The 13552-nt window shown below is 43.7% G+C and overlaps 1 protein-coding gene across 4 annotated transcripts; it reads right to left on the minus strand.

Annotated features, from left to right (window-relative positions):
* Positions 1–1849: 1849 nt before the first annotated feature.
* On the minus strand, positions 1850–13354 carry Zbtb8os (zinc finger and BTB domain containing 8 opposite strand). Of its 4 annotated transcripts, XR_001197038.3 has the most exons (8): positions 12851–13350; positions 8708–8732; positions 6834–6955; positions 6566–6648; positions 5614–5666; positions 4540–4576; positions 3393–3488; positions 1850–2164 (listed from the first exon to the last, which is right to left on the minus strand). XR_001197038.3 is itself a non-coding variant. In XM_040756561.1 (7 exons), the coding sequence occupies exons 1-6, from the start codon at positions 12945–12947 to the stop codon at positions 3400–3402; spliced, it is 453 nt and encodes a 150-aa protein (XP_040612495.1). In that variant the 5' UTR covers positions 12948–13354; the 3' UTR covers positions 1850–2164; positions 3393–3399. The 4 variants fall into 4 exon arrangements, 3 of the variants coding, with proteins under 3 accessions (XP_040612495.1, XP_005079540.1, XP_040612496.1); XM_040756561.1 differs by lacking the exon at positions 5614–5666 and having other exon boundaries at positions 12851–13354; XM_005079483.4 differs by lacking the exon at positions 3393–3488 and having other exon boundaries at positions 12851–13346.
* Positions 13355–13552: the final 198 nt, after the last annotated feature.

A 13552-nucleotide genomic window follows, 5' to 3' on the forward strand; every position in this document is an offset into this window, starting at 1 on the left:
CTTACCTTCCTTCCCCCACCAATAAACCCGCCTACAAAATGTTAACATATTTTAAAAGCATATGTGTTATAATACTGAGTCTCACAGGGAACCAGACAAGACTGAATTTGGGAGTCTGGAATACCCAGTTGCAGGATCCAGCAAATAAAAATTCCAAGTCCAGGGGCTTGGAGAGATGGCTCAGCTGTTAAGAGCACTGGCTCTTTATAGGACACATGTTCGAGTCCCAGCACCTACACGGCAGCTCACAACCATCTGTAGCTCCAGGTGCAGGTAAAACAGAAAATTAAAAGTTAAAAATTTTTACCCTGGGCTACAGATGGACTTATAAGACAGCCATGGCTACACAAAGGAACCCTGTCTCATAATCCCAGCACTCAGGAGGCAGAGACAGGCAGATCTCTGAGTTCAAGGCCAGCCTGGTCCACAGAGCAAGTTCTAGGACAACCAGGGCTACACAGGGAAACCCTGTGTTGAAAAGCAAAAACAAAAAAAACAAACAAACAAACAAACAAAAAACATTACTCTTATGTGGTTGGAAAGATAGCTCAACACAAGAGTATTAGGTGCTCCTTTAGAGGACCTGGATTGCTAACTCCAATTCAGTGGACCCAAGTTTTCAACTGGTGTTCCTGGGCACTGCCTGTATGTGGTACACAGACACATATGTATGCAAAAAACCATGCATATAAAAATAAATCTTACTAAAATGTCTCTCTTGTGAGCTCATATTGTGGGGTTAAGTAGAGAGGGGATGGGGGTGGTTCAGTAGAAAAGTGCTTGCCATGCAGGCATAAGCACCTGAGTCTGGTCCTCAGAACCCATGTGAAAACCCATACATGGCGAGTGCCGTTTGCAACCTGTGTTCATTGGGCACATGGGAGTGATCCAGAAGTGACATTGACCTCTGGCCTCTACACAGACATCATGTATGCACATGTATGCATCTATGTATATGCAAGTGTACACACAGGTTATGGCTCAGTAATAGTACTTGTTCTCTAAGTATGAAGACCTGAGTCTGAATTCCTAGAGCCCATGTGGAAAAGCCAAGCATGTGTGTGGATGAATACAGCGTGCTGAGAGCTTACGGGCTGGTCAGTCACGATAAGACGCTCTGCTTCCAGCCCGTGGAGACCGTGGAGACCGTGGCCCAAGGCAACAAGGCCGAGGAAGACTGGACACCCTGTGCTGGCCCCACTCCTCCACACCACATACCTGTACCGCATGATAAATAACAATAAAACCAGGAAGCAGGTGCTCTAACAGTCATGGGAGTTTATGAAGATCCTTATTAAAAAGAAACTGGGGGCAGGGAGGTGGTTGGTGGGCACACTTTTAATCCCAGCACTTGGGAGGCAGAGGCAGGAGGATCTCTGTGAATTTGGGGCCAGCCTGGTCTAGGACAGCCAGGACTGTTACACAGAGAAACCCTGTCTCAAAAAACTAAATAAAACCAAGACCTCAGCATATGTGTTCTCCTTTCCCTACACCTTTCTTGAGACAGGACCCTATTAGGTTGCCCAGGCTAGTTTCAGACTCATTCTATAGCCAAAGCAAGCCTCGAACTCAAGATCCTGAGTGTTGTGCATATATCATCTATCATACTCATCTCAAAGTATTTTGTTTGAAATTGGATTCAGTCCCAGCAGCTGCTTACACCAGGGGGTCCCCCTTCTGAGACCATGCGAGCTCTTGCATTCCACTGGATGGTGTAAGGCACCTGCTCCTGCTGCTGCTGGAAATGACCAAGTACAAGACTGTTCCCAAAAATGCAGCAAAGTCACTATAGAAAATCAATCATTGCATCTTGTCAAAAGGAAGAGAACAAATCAGTTCTTCATAAAAGTCTTTTTTAAAAATAATTTATTTTTATGTACACTGGTGCTTTGCTTACATCAATGTCTGTATGAGGGCGTTGGATCCCTTGGAACAGGAGTTAGACGGTTGTGGGCTGTCAAGTAGTTGCTGGGAATTGACCCAAGTTCCCCCCAGCCCCCAAGTGTCCCTTCCTTCCTTCCTTCCTTCCTTCCTTCCTTCCTTCCTTCCTTCCTTCCTTCCTTCCTTCCTCCCTTCCTTAAATGTCGATGATCACAAACACTTCTGGCTTCTCTTCATTGTAGACTTGCATTGCCGAATATGTTATTGCTTTGACTTCTGTTCCCTAAAGTTGGCGTTAAAGGAAAAAAGAAAGACACTGGATTTAGAATCTTTAACTCTAGCAGGGACTGGCAGAAAGTCAAACTGTAACTCTGACATAAACTGGTGGTTATCAAGTTAGTGCAGAGGCGTATGCTGCTATGAGAAAACGAGAAGAAGCGAGGACAACGGAAAGAGCCCCGAGACTTGGAGGAGCCAGCGCTAACGCAGGCAAGGCCGGCTGGGCAATAGTCTGGGTTTGTTTGTTTGCTTGTTTTTTGCTTTTTTTGAGACAGTAGATATGGAGCCAATTCTGGAACTCGCTCTGTGGACCAGGCTGGCCTTGAGCTCACAGAGATCTGCCTGTCTCTGCCTCCAAAGTATTAGAATTAAAGGCATGTCTTTTTTTTTTTTTTTAGTTATAAAGTGAGTCAGACCAAACAACACAAGCTTCTCTACCCTAGGCCAGGCCTCCTCTGGTCCCTACCTACTCCTTTACACCCTGACTGCAGCCCCAGCACTCAGCCTATTCTCTTTGAGATTCTTTTCAGTGCAGGTCTGGCTGGAGAGAGACACAGAGAGAATAACAAAGGTCAGAGTTGTCCCAAGATTCTGATACATGATAGTATCCCATACCCTGTTCCAGTTTAGAACAAAAGGACTGATGTCCTCAAGTCCCTTCCAACTCCAGAAAGGATCTGTAATAATAATGAACCAGGTAAGAGGTAAATGTCACAAGCTAGCTCTAAAGGACACAGATGTGAAGATGGCACAGGGGCTGAGTTTCCTCTCTGTCACCACTCATCAGATTCTACTTTCTGCCTGAGGCACTGCCTTGTATGCACATCCACATCTCCAACAGTTGTTTGTAGCTGTCATTTTCTAGTCCTGCCAGGCCCATCACCCTGGAGCCCCAAATTAGCACATAGAGATGCTATATTAATTATGAACTGTTAGTTGATGGCTAGGGCTTCTTATTGGCTAGCTCTCTTAATTATTAACCCATAACTACTAGTCCATATATTTCACATGGTCTTGGCTTACTGGAGAATGCCCGGACCTGTTACTCCTTTGTGGTCTACACGGTGACTGTTTTGGTGGACTCCCTCTGCCTACCTTTTCCTCATCTCCTATTGGCCAGACAGTGTTTTATTCATCAACCAATAATAGAAACATATAATATATATATATATATATATATATATATATATACACACACACACAAGAACATCCCCCATCGGTTGTTTACTGACCAGCAATCTAATGGACAGCTTTTCTCCCCTCAAGTACGAATCCCATTTTTTCCTCAGGCATCTTCCCTTCACTGTTACTCTCAGTCAACAATGCTTCTAGAGAAAGTAAGAGCTATCAATAAGAAGTAACTCATATACCCACAGTCAATCTGTCACGCACTCTGACTGTCCTCATCTGTACCATTCCTGCAGTAATGAATGGCCTGTTCCAGGTCTACCAGAAGGCCAACTCCATACCTACGAACTGATTCCACACCATCACTAAGCAACGCTCCACACCCTCTCCCTCTCCAGTGTGTCCCTCCCTCCTTACTCATCCACTTTGCATATAAATATGGTACAAAACCTCCTAGTTAAAGCTTGGTGAAATAAAGCCCTTCTGTTTTATTGACCAGTCCCCCACACTCCCAGTCACTACTGTGTTACCCATCTGTCTCCTTTTCTGCAGTCATTTCCAAATGAATTTGCTTGTTTGTTTGATTGATTGAGACAAGGTCTCCATGTAGTCCTGGCTGTCCTGAAGCTTGCTATGTAGACCAGGCTGGCCTCAAACTCAGAGATCTGCCTGCTTCTTCCTCCTCTGAGTGCTGGGATTAAAGGTGTGTACCACCATACCTGGCTTTCCAAATGAAAATTTTTTTTAAGAAAAGAGGGCTAGAGATATAGCATAGTAGTAGAGCATTTGTATAGCATGCACAAGGCCCTACATTCAATTCCCAGAGAGACAGAGAGAAAATATCTATCCCAGCATCTTCATTGAGGAGGAAACTCAGCCTTTGGTGGTCCATGCCTGTAATTTCAATCCTCCAGAGGCAGAAAGAGACAAGATCTCTGTGAGTTCCAGTCCAACCAAAGGTACACAGTGAGCTTTTGTTTCAAAAACAAGCAAAAAGTCTAACCAAAGAGAAGACCAGACTTTAAAACCCCTTCCCAATCTATAACAAACTCCATCCTGGACCCAAAGCTAACTCCTAACTGGCCAAACAGATGGGTGAAATCAGTGTCTTAACATACACAGTTGGGTAAGAGACACTTGAGCAAACTTGTCGTCACTTCATACTAATTAAAATTGACATTGAGTTTCACATACGCAGATTTTATGTAAGAAAGGAGGAAATGCTTTCAACAGCTAGACCTCTGAACATACCTGAGGATGCTTGGACAATGAAAATTCTTCTCCCCACCTTGAGAAGGAAAGTAAAAACATGATTATTATTTCTATGATTCTCTATTTTATTCTCTACATTTTAAAGTAAGCCTTATAAATGTGATCCCAAACTGGAGAATCAGAAAGAGATGGAGGAACTGGGAAGGAAACTGCATTGCATAGGTCTAGTGGAGAACAAAGTACATGACCACAAGCTCTAGATTATGATGTTTTAGCTGTTCCTAACAAAATAGGGATCATGCTGAGTGTGATAGTACACATTTAATCTCAGCACTGGGAAGCAAAGGAGGGCAGATCTGAGTTTAAGGGCAGCCAGGGTTATACAGAGAAACCTTGTCTTGAAAAAAACAAAAAATAGTTGCTGGGATCATCTAAACTGAGGCCAGCTGCAATTATAAATACACTTTTTTGTTTGTTTGTTTTTTGGTTTTTTCAAGACAGGATTTCTCTATGGATTTGGAGGCTGTCCTGGAACTAGTTCTTGTAGACCAGGCTGGTCTCGAACTCACAGATTTCACCAACCTCTGCCCTGAGTGCTGGGATTAAAGGTGTGTGCCAGCCCCCCTCACTCCCCCACCTCCCCGGCTAATACACTTTAAAAAAAAAACATAAAAATAATTGAGAACTGGAGAGATGGCTCAGTGGTTAAGAGCACTGGCTGCTCTTCCAGAGGATCCAGGTTCAGTTCTCAGCACTCACACAGCAGCTCTCAAATGCCTGTAACTGTAGTTATAGGAGATCTGGCGCCCTCTTCTGGCCTCTGCAGGCACCTGGCACAGATGTGGTAAACAAACATATGCAGGCAAATACCATTTTTAAAACTGGGAATTGAGCTTTACAATCAGAAAGAACTTTATTTTCACAAGTTCCCAAGTCTCCACAGTTGAGGTGAGCTCACACTCTAGGGGTCTCCCTCAGCTCAACCTCCAAGGTCTAGCCAAGTACAGGTCTCCAGACTCACCATTTGTATCTGTCGTTTTGTGCAATGGAGTTGATGGAGAAAATATTTTAACATCTTTCATGACCCACTACTTAACTAGTTTCAAAACTTACCCAATTGACCGTAACTTGAAATTTTTTTGATCAATATTAAGCACTTTCACTTCCTAAAGATAAAAAAATTAACATTTAACTTAATTATTAACTAGTTAATTAACTAACTTTATTTTAAAATATTTTTGAGATAAGGTCTTCCATTAACTCATGTGAACCTCAAAATATAGGCAGGGATAATCATGCATTCTGGACCCTTCCGCCTTCATCTCTGCAGTGTGGGATCATAAGCATGTGCACTATGATCGATTTTATGGAGGGCTAGAGACTGAACCCAGGGCTTTGGGAATGCTAAGATAGCATTCTTCCAACCAAGCTACAATAATTACTTAGAGACAGAAGGGGTCAGCCAATTAAATCAGCAAATGCTTTATAACTCAATACTTGAACTCAGTTGAGGGGCCAGGGGCCAGGGCCGCTTGGGATAAGGAGCAGACCCTGTCTGAAAACAAACCAAAAATGGGTGGTGGTGGCATCGGTGGTGCTCGCCTTTAATCTCAGCACACAGGAGGCAGAGGCAGGCGGATCTCTGTGAGTTCCAGGTCAGCCTGGTCTACAGAGCAAGTTGCAGGACAGGCTCCAAAGCAATACAGAGAAACCCTGTCTCAAAAAAAGAAATAAATAAATGAATAAATAAATAAAAATTAAAAAGCTAAAAATAAACAAAAGATCTTTTTAAAAAGATCTATACTTGGGAGGCAGAGGCAGGCAGATCTCTGTGAGTTCAAGACCAACCTGGTCTACAAGAGTTAGTTCCAGGACAGCCTCCAAAGCCCCAGAGAAACCCTGTCTCTAAAAAAAAAAATCTATAACTTATACAAATCAACATTACCTCACATATCTATATGGATTAGTTTTTGAATCATAAACCTTATCTTCAATTATTAGTTCAGCTTTACAATATGAACAAAGAGCCTACCTGTTCAGCAAAGAAAGAAAGCCTTGTGCTTACCCGGGGTATGAAATATTCATCAGCACTGAACTTGTAAAGCCACTCATCCAAAAAGTGAAACAGTAGAGACTGCAAGTCATCTCCTACACAGGGTCAAAGATGATGTTTAGTGACTCTGGTCTCTAAAAGTTTGGTTAAAGTACAATGAAGTTCTTCGGCTCATTTAAAGATTCATAATTCAACGTGTTCTTACTGTGACAATATGTTCAGATCATGCAGAACATTATATACCCACATATTAATTTTTCCTTGAGAATAAATCAGTTACCCTGAGTTTCTACTTCTACTGTTTGGAGGGGTTCCACAGTTCCAGTATCTGTCATGTAACCAAACATGGCCATGGCACACTGTTCAAATGCTTCCTCAAGAGTATCCCCCCATGCATGTAACCTAAAAAATAAAAACAAAAGAGTTAAAATTAAGACAAACAATAATAAAAGGGGCCACAGTATATGCAACAATATGATTCACTACAAGAGAGAAAATTCCACACAAAGTCAAAAGAAAATCAGTTTGATAATATAAGACTAAATGTCTAATTTAAAGGCACCCAAATTGGATGCTTTTACACCATCATTTTACATTTAGAACACATCAAAATAAAAAGAGAAAGAAATACACTTGGGCCAGGAACTCGGCTCGATAAGTAAGGGTGCTTGCCACCCAGCCTGACACTGTGACAGAAGGGAAGAACATACTCCCCCAATTTGTCCTCTGACCTCCACACATACACTGTAGCACTTACGTCTTCTCCACACCTGTCTGTCTGTCTGTCTGTCTGTCTGTCTGTCTGTCTGTCTCTCTCTCTCTCACACACACACACACACACACACACCAAAAAATTACATAGGAGCACACCTTTAAGCCCAACACTCAGGAGGCAGAGGAGGGTGGATCTCTGTGAGTTTGAGGCCAGCCTGATCTACATATCTATATAACAAATTCCAGTCCAGTAAGGGCTACATAGTGAAAGCCTATCTCAAAAAAAGTAAAGATAGAGGTGGAGAGTTGGCTCAGAGGTTAAGAGTAGTCATTGCTCTTGCAGAGGACCCGGGTTCTAGTCCCAGTACCCACATGGTGGCTCACAACCATCTCTATCTTCAGTCCCATCTGACCACCTCTTCTGCCCTCCTCGGGATCCAGGAACACATATAGTGCACATATATACATTCAGGTAGTATATCCTTACACATAATAAATATTTTGTTTGTTCTCCTGAGACAGTGTTCCTCAGTGTAGCCCTGGCTGTCCTGGAACTCACTCTGTGGACCAGGCTGGCTTCAAAACTCATAGAGATTTGCCTGTCTCTTTCTCCTAAGTGTTGGGATTAATGGTGTGTGCCACCATGGCCTGGCAATAAAATAAATCTTTAAAAAGTAAATGTAGTTAAGCATTTTTATTTTAAAAAAATTAAGACATGGGGGGTGGAGAGACGGCTCAGTGGTTAAGAGAACTGACTGATCTTCCACAGGACCCCGATCAACTCCAGCTCCTACATGGCAGCTCACAACTGTCTGTAACTCCAGTTCCAGGGGACCCAATGTTAGTATCCAGGCATCTGTACTGGCCTGCCTTTGGGGTTCTGACAGGCTACATCCTCAGCTGCAGCCACTAAGAGCACCACCTGTGCACAGTCACTATGTTCCCTTTTAAAAGAGCCCTGCCCACCTCCCATTCCTCTCTCTCTCTCTCTCTCTCTCTCTCTCTCTCTCTCTCTCTCTCTCTCTCTCTCTCTCTCTGTTCCTCTCTCTTTATCTCTGTTCCTTCCTCTCTCTCTCTCTCTCTGTTCCTCTCTCTCTCTGCTCCTTGGACTGTCTCTGTTCCCCCCTTCTCCTCTGTTGCTCCTGTCTCCAGAGGTCAGTGTCCCCCCTCCCCTCCCTTTTTCCCATTCCCTTTCCCCTAATTAAAAAAAAAACCTTCAGGTAAGCTCTGTCACACTTCAGGTAAACTCTGTCACACTTCAGGTAAGCTCTGTCACACTTCAGGTAAGCTCTGTCACATGGCATCTTTTTCTCTTGTCCCACTTTTTTTTTTTAAATTACAACACTCAACACCCATGGCAAAACACCAATGCACATAAAATAAAAATAAGTACAAAAAATTAAAGACAGAGTTTCCAGGAATAACTCTTGCTGTACTCACTGAACATCAGCCGTATGATCCAAATCTGAGGGAGAAAGAAAAAAATGTGTAAGCCACTGACCTTGACTCTTAAAACATACAAAAATACTCTAGGGTGTTGACAGGCCGCAAGCAGAAACAGCGGTTAAAGAAGACCTCTAGTTCATTGCTACTCATTAAGAACATCATCCCAGCGGGATATTAGGCTCACACCTGTAATCCTAGTACTTCAGTGGCTAAGGTAGGTAGATCACAATTCTCAGTCCTGCCCTGGACAATCTGGGTATACAGTAACACTCCATCTTAAAAAAAAAAAAAAAAAGGCAAGGGGGATGGCTCAGTGGCTAAAGACACTTACTGTACTGGACCACCTAGTGGAAGGAGAAAACTGATTCCTGAAAATTGTCCTTTGACCTCCATACTTATACTGTGACACATAAATACATGCATCCTTCTCTCTCCTTTCTGGAGAAATGGCTTAGTAGGTAAAAGCACATGATGGACAAGGCTGTGACAAGAGTTCTGATGTCCAGAGCCCATGAAAGTCGGAAAAGGCAACACAAGCCTCTATTATCCTAGCATGTTTACAGGAAACAAGACTCTACATCAGTGGTTCACAGGGCTGCCTAAGACCATCAGAAAACACACATATTTACATTATGATTCATAACAGTAGCAAAATTACAGTTATGAAGTAGCAATAATTTTATGGTTAGGGTCACCACAACATGAGGAATATACTAAAGGGTCACAGCATTAGGAAGATTGAGAACTACTGATGTAGATAATCCTGGACCAGCTAGCTTGGCTTACCAGTGGCCAAGAAATCCTGTCTCAAAGAAGGCAGAAAAGTAAGAACTGACCTCAAGGTGGTCCTAACTTCTATGCACATGTGCACTCTCACCGTGAACATGCATACATACACTGACATATCACATACATATAGTAAAGTTAAAGCAAACAAAAAAGACGGTATAGGAGCGATAGTTCATCAAATATGAGCGCTTGCTGGTCTGGCAGAGGACATGGATTTGCAGCATCAAATGGGGGTTCACAATCACTTGTAACTCCAGTTCCAGGGATCTGGTGCCTTACTTGGTACTAAGTATGTGTGTGGTGTACATATATACATCCCTCAAAACACTCATACACATGAAAAATAAACATGTTCAAAGAATTCTTGAAAGTAGGAAAACATGAGGTAGACTTTTTGCTATGTAGTTACTCAATAAAGTTAACTCTTTCCTGGTATTATTTTATAAACAAACAACCTACCCATTTGGTTTATATTTAAATGAATGATAGATTCTGGAAAGTACCAAGGCAGAGTCTTCCAGTTGTATTGTTTCATTTTGCTTTAGTTTTAGACACAGGGTCTCCCAATGCAATCCGGGCTGGTCTGATCCTCCTGCCTCAGCCTCCACCTGGAGTGCTGGGATTGCAAGCATGCACCACCACCTTCTTCTGGGTATCTTAAAATGTCTAAGTTGGGTGCAGCAATGGGTTCCTGCAGTCCCAGCTGCTCGAGTTGGAAGCTGGAAGATTACTTGAACCCAGTTCAAGGCTACCCTGGTGACACAGCAAGACCTCCCGTGTGTTCTGTGTCTTATATGCTGGCTTTGGCATCAGTTACTTTTCCTGACTAGCTAGTCTAACCTGAATGGGAAGGCCAATTCCACAAGATGTACAATGAATGTTCCCTGCTGTTCCCACAGTGAAGACTGGACCACAACAGCGCTTCTGCATGCTCTGCTGTGACTGACGTCTCCTCCTATTCAGTATGTTCTTCGCTTATCCCATGGTTTTCAATTCGTTCTACGTGTTTTACTTTGAGATGGGGTCTAACTTTGTAATCCTGGAATTCACTACACAGACCAGGCTGGCAGTCCCTTGCCGGTGTCCCAAGTGCTGTGATTAAGGATGTATGCCACTTCCACCAGCAATTCTTCCCACTAGCAGGCATTCTTGGAGGTCGTTTAATATAACCCCTTGACTCGTAAACAGAAGGGGCTAGGATGTGGCTCAGTGGTAGAGTACTTGCCTAACATGTGCAATGTTCTACATTTAATATTGAACATGAACAGAAGATGAAGCAGAGAAGGAAAGGATGAAGAGAGAGGCCTGAAATCCATAGAGAACATATGACTAATGAGAGACCACAATGTTATTTGCAAGTAGTACTGATACTACAGTTGAGGTTTCTGGAGGCTTAGGCAGGAAGGTCAGCTTGAGGCCAGTCTAGTACATGTATCGAGCTCAAGTATGAAGGTACACAGAACATGTTTCAAAAGATCACAGACCCCAATGAAATTAATTTTAAAAGGATGGGGGGTTAGGAACAGAGGTCAGTAGAGGGGTAGAGAATTACCCCAAATTCAATATCTGCTACAACAAAATAAATAAGCATTAACACAGATCTTTAAAATATTGTTGGGAACTGCAGAACTCTCAGTACATAACAGCATTTGACCAGATTCTAGCATGGCCTCTAGCAGCATAAGGCCGCATCCCAAGATAAAGAAGTCTTAGTTACAATGCTTGCCCGAGAAAAGCCTAATGAAGGTTGGAGAATTCCCTCCTTGTTCTAGCCCTCGCTTTTTAGAAGGCCCCTAATCTCCCTATCTTACAGTAAGTACCAAAGAAGCCTTAAAATTGTGAATATGTGCCGGGCGTTGGTGGCGCACGCCTTTAATCCCAGCACTCGGGAGGCAGAGACAGGCGGATCACTGTGAGTTCGAGACCAGCCTGGTTCTACTGAGTGAGTTCCAGGACAGGCTCCAAAACAATACAGAGAAACCCTGTCTCGAAAAACCAAAAAAAAAAAAAAAAAAAAAAAAGAAAATTGTGAATATGTATCCTTTCCAGCTCCAATCTTTCTCAAGGACCTGGTTCTTTGAAATGTTATCATTCCCACAGCCAGGCCTCTTGTCTCAAGTCTGTGGGAGGCTAGAACTCAAACTTCCAAAACTGCCAGGGAACAGACAAAACTGGCCTTGGCCTTGCTGCCTCTACAGCAATGGTAATGACTAATCTTTTGTTCTTTGTTACTTCTCTGACTTTAGGAGCCCTTGCTCTGCCCTCCTCATTCTCCTTGAAAATTTACAATCTCTGTGTGAACTGGAATGAATCTCAGCTTTCACCATCAGTAGTTAATTTACTCCAATTTGTGTCTGCCTGTGGTACCTTTGATGGGGTGAAGAAGCTCCCATCAACTGTAAAAGACAGCGTGAGTCTACTCATAAGAGCCTCTAACACAGAAAATTGCATTCTGTGTTACACTAGAAAATGGATTCAAGGATAAGAGGCTAGAAAGGAACTGAGAGAACATTCTAAGACGACAGGACCGTTCATCTCAAAACTAGGGCTGCTCACACAGGTGTATCTGTTTAGCAGCTATAATAATCCAGGCTAGTCACAGTACTTGGGAGGCAGAGGCAGGCAGATCTGTGAGTTTGAGGCCAGCCTGGTCTACAAAGCGAGTTCCAGGACAGCCAGAGCTGTTACACGTAGAAACCCTGCCTCAGAAAAAAACCAAAGAAAACAAAAAACCCGGGCCAGGTGTGGTGACTCCAGTCTGTGACTCCAGCACCAGGGGAGCAGACACAGGAAGAATCGTTCTAAGTTTGGTCCACATAGTGGGATCCAGGCCAGTGAAAAATGACTATTGTCAAAATTTAGAGTGTATTTTTTATTTCAAATATTTTTTAACATGAAATATATTAAGTACACAATAAAATCCAACCTTGGGCTGTGGAGACAAACACACATCTCTCGATTACTCCCCCAGTGCTCTAACGTGGTCACCTAGTCCACTACTGGGAAAAACTCCAGGACAACCCAGAAAACGAAATACAACTGGAGCGCTAGTATAATTTAGAAAAATGAGGGTCGGGCAAGCGCTGTACCACTGAGCTATATCCCCGAGAAGAAAATAAACGTGATTTAGGCACACGTAGACCTTTAGGGGAATTTAAGGGTTTCATTCTCGAGTAAAGTGATCTTTTTCTTCACCGGCCCCCTATATTCGGAACAAAACGACCTAAAATGCGGGCACACTGAGATTATACCAGGAGCACCTGTGGGGCAAAGAAATGGGTGAGACAGGAAGCTGCAGGTAAACCGCCGAGGTTGCCGGTATTCAAGAGATGTGAGCCACCTACTCACATTCATACTTTCGATTGACTGGAGGATACTTGTCCTTGATCGCCTTCTGTTCCTCTGTCAAATTGTAATCTCTAACATCTTCCTCTTCTTGAGCCATGATTGCAGATTTCGGGACTCTACTTCCGCCCTTCGGCGGCTAGACTTCGGCCCTGCGCCATAACTTCCGCCCTACACCCCACCCCCTGGAGGACGGTCTAAAACGACCAGGACTCCACTCTCGGAAGGATATTATCGCTGGCTACTTCCAGCCTAGGTCCTGCCTCTTCCATAGCATGTTTTAAATACAAGTGGTAATATGTGCCCTGTTATCTGCACTTATCACTACTAGTTCTTTCTGAAAACTAAGGGAATAAGTTAAAAGGCACCTTGAGCTAGGCACCTGTTAAGTCTAAACGGTGATGCATTTTCTTCTCGGAGTTGCTAACCAGACCCGGAAACACTTCAAATTTCTTTCGGTACCCTGATCCCTTAGCATAACGGCCCTCTGAGAAAATGGCTGCGCGTGAGCGTGTGAAGGCTAAACCCGTCACGTGACCCGGACGGGACTCATGCCAGCAGGCGGTGCGCGCGCGCAATCGGTGGAAGCGAGCTCCGGGCTGCGGTGGGGGGAAGGGGCGGAGCGCGCGCCTCGGGCCCGCGAAAAGCGGCTGTGCGCGTCTTCATTGGCCGCGGCCGCGGATGCTCCGCCCACCCCGCCGGCCA

Source organism: Mesocricetus auratus, unplaced genomic scaffold (assembly GCF_017639785.1).
Source record: "Mesocricetus auratus isolate SY011 unplaced genomic scaffold, BCM_Maur_2.0 Super-Scaffold_100014, whole genome shotgun sequence".
NCBI lineage: Eukaryota > Metazoa > Chordata > Mammalia > Rodentia > Cricetidae > Mesocricetus > Mesocricetus auratus.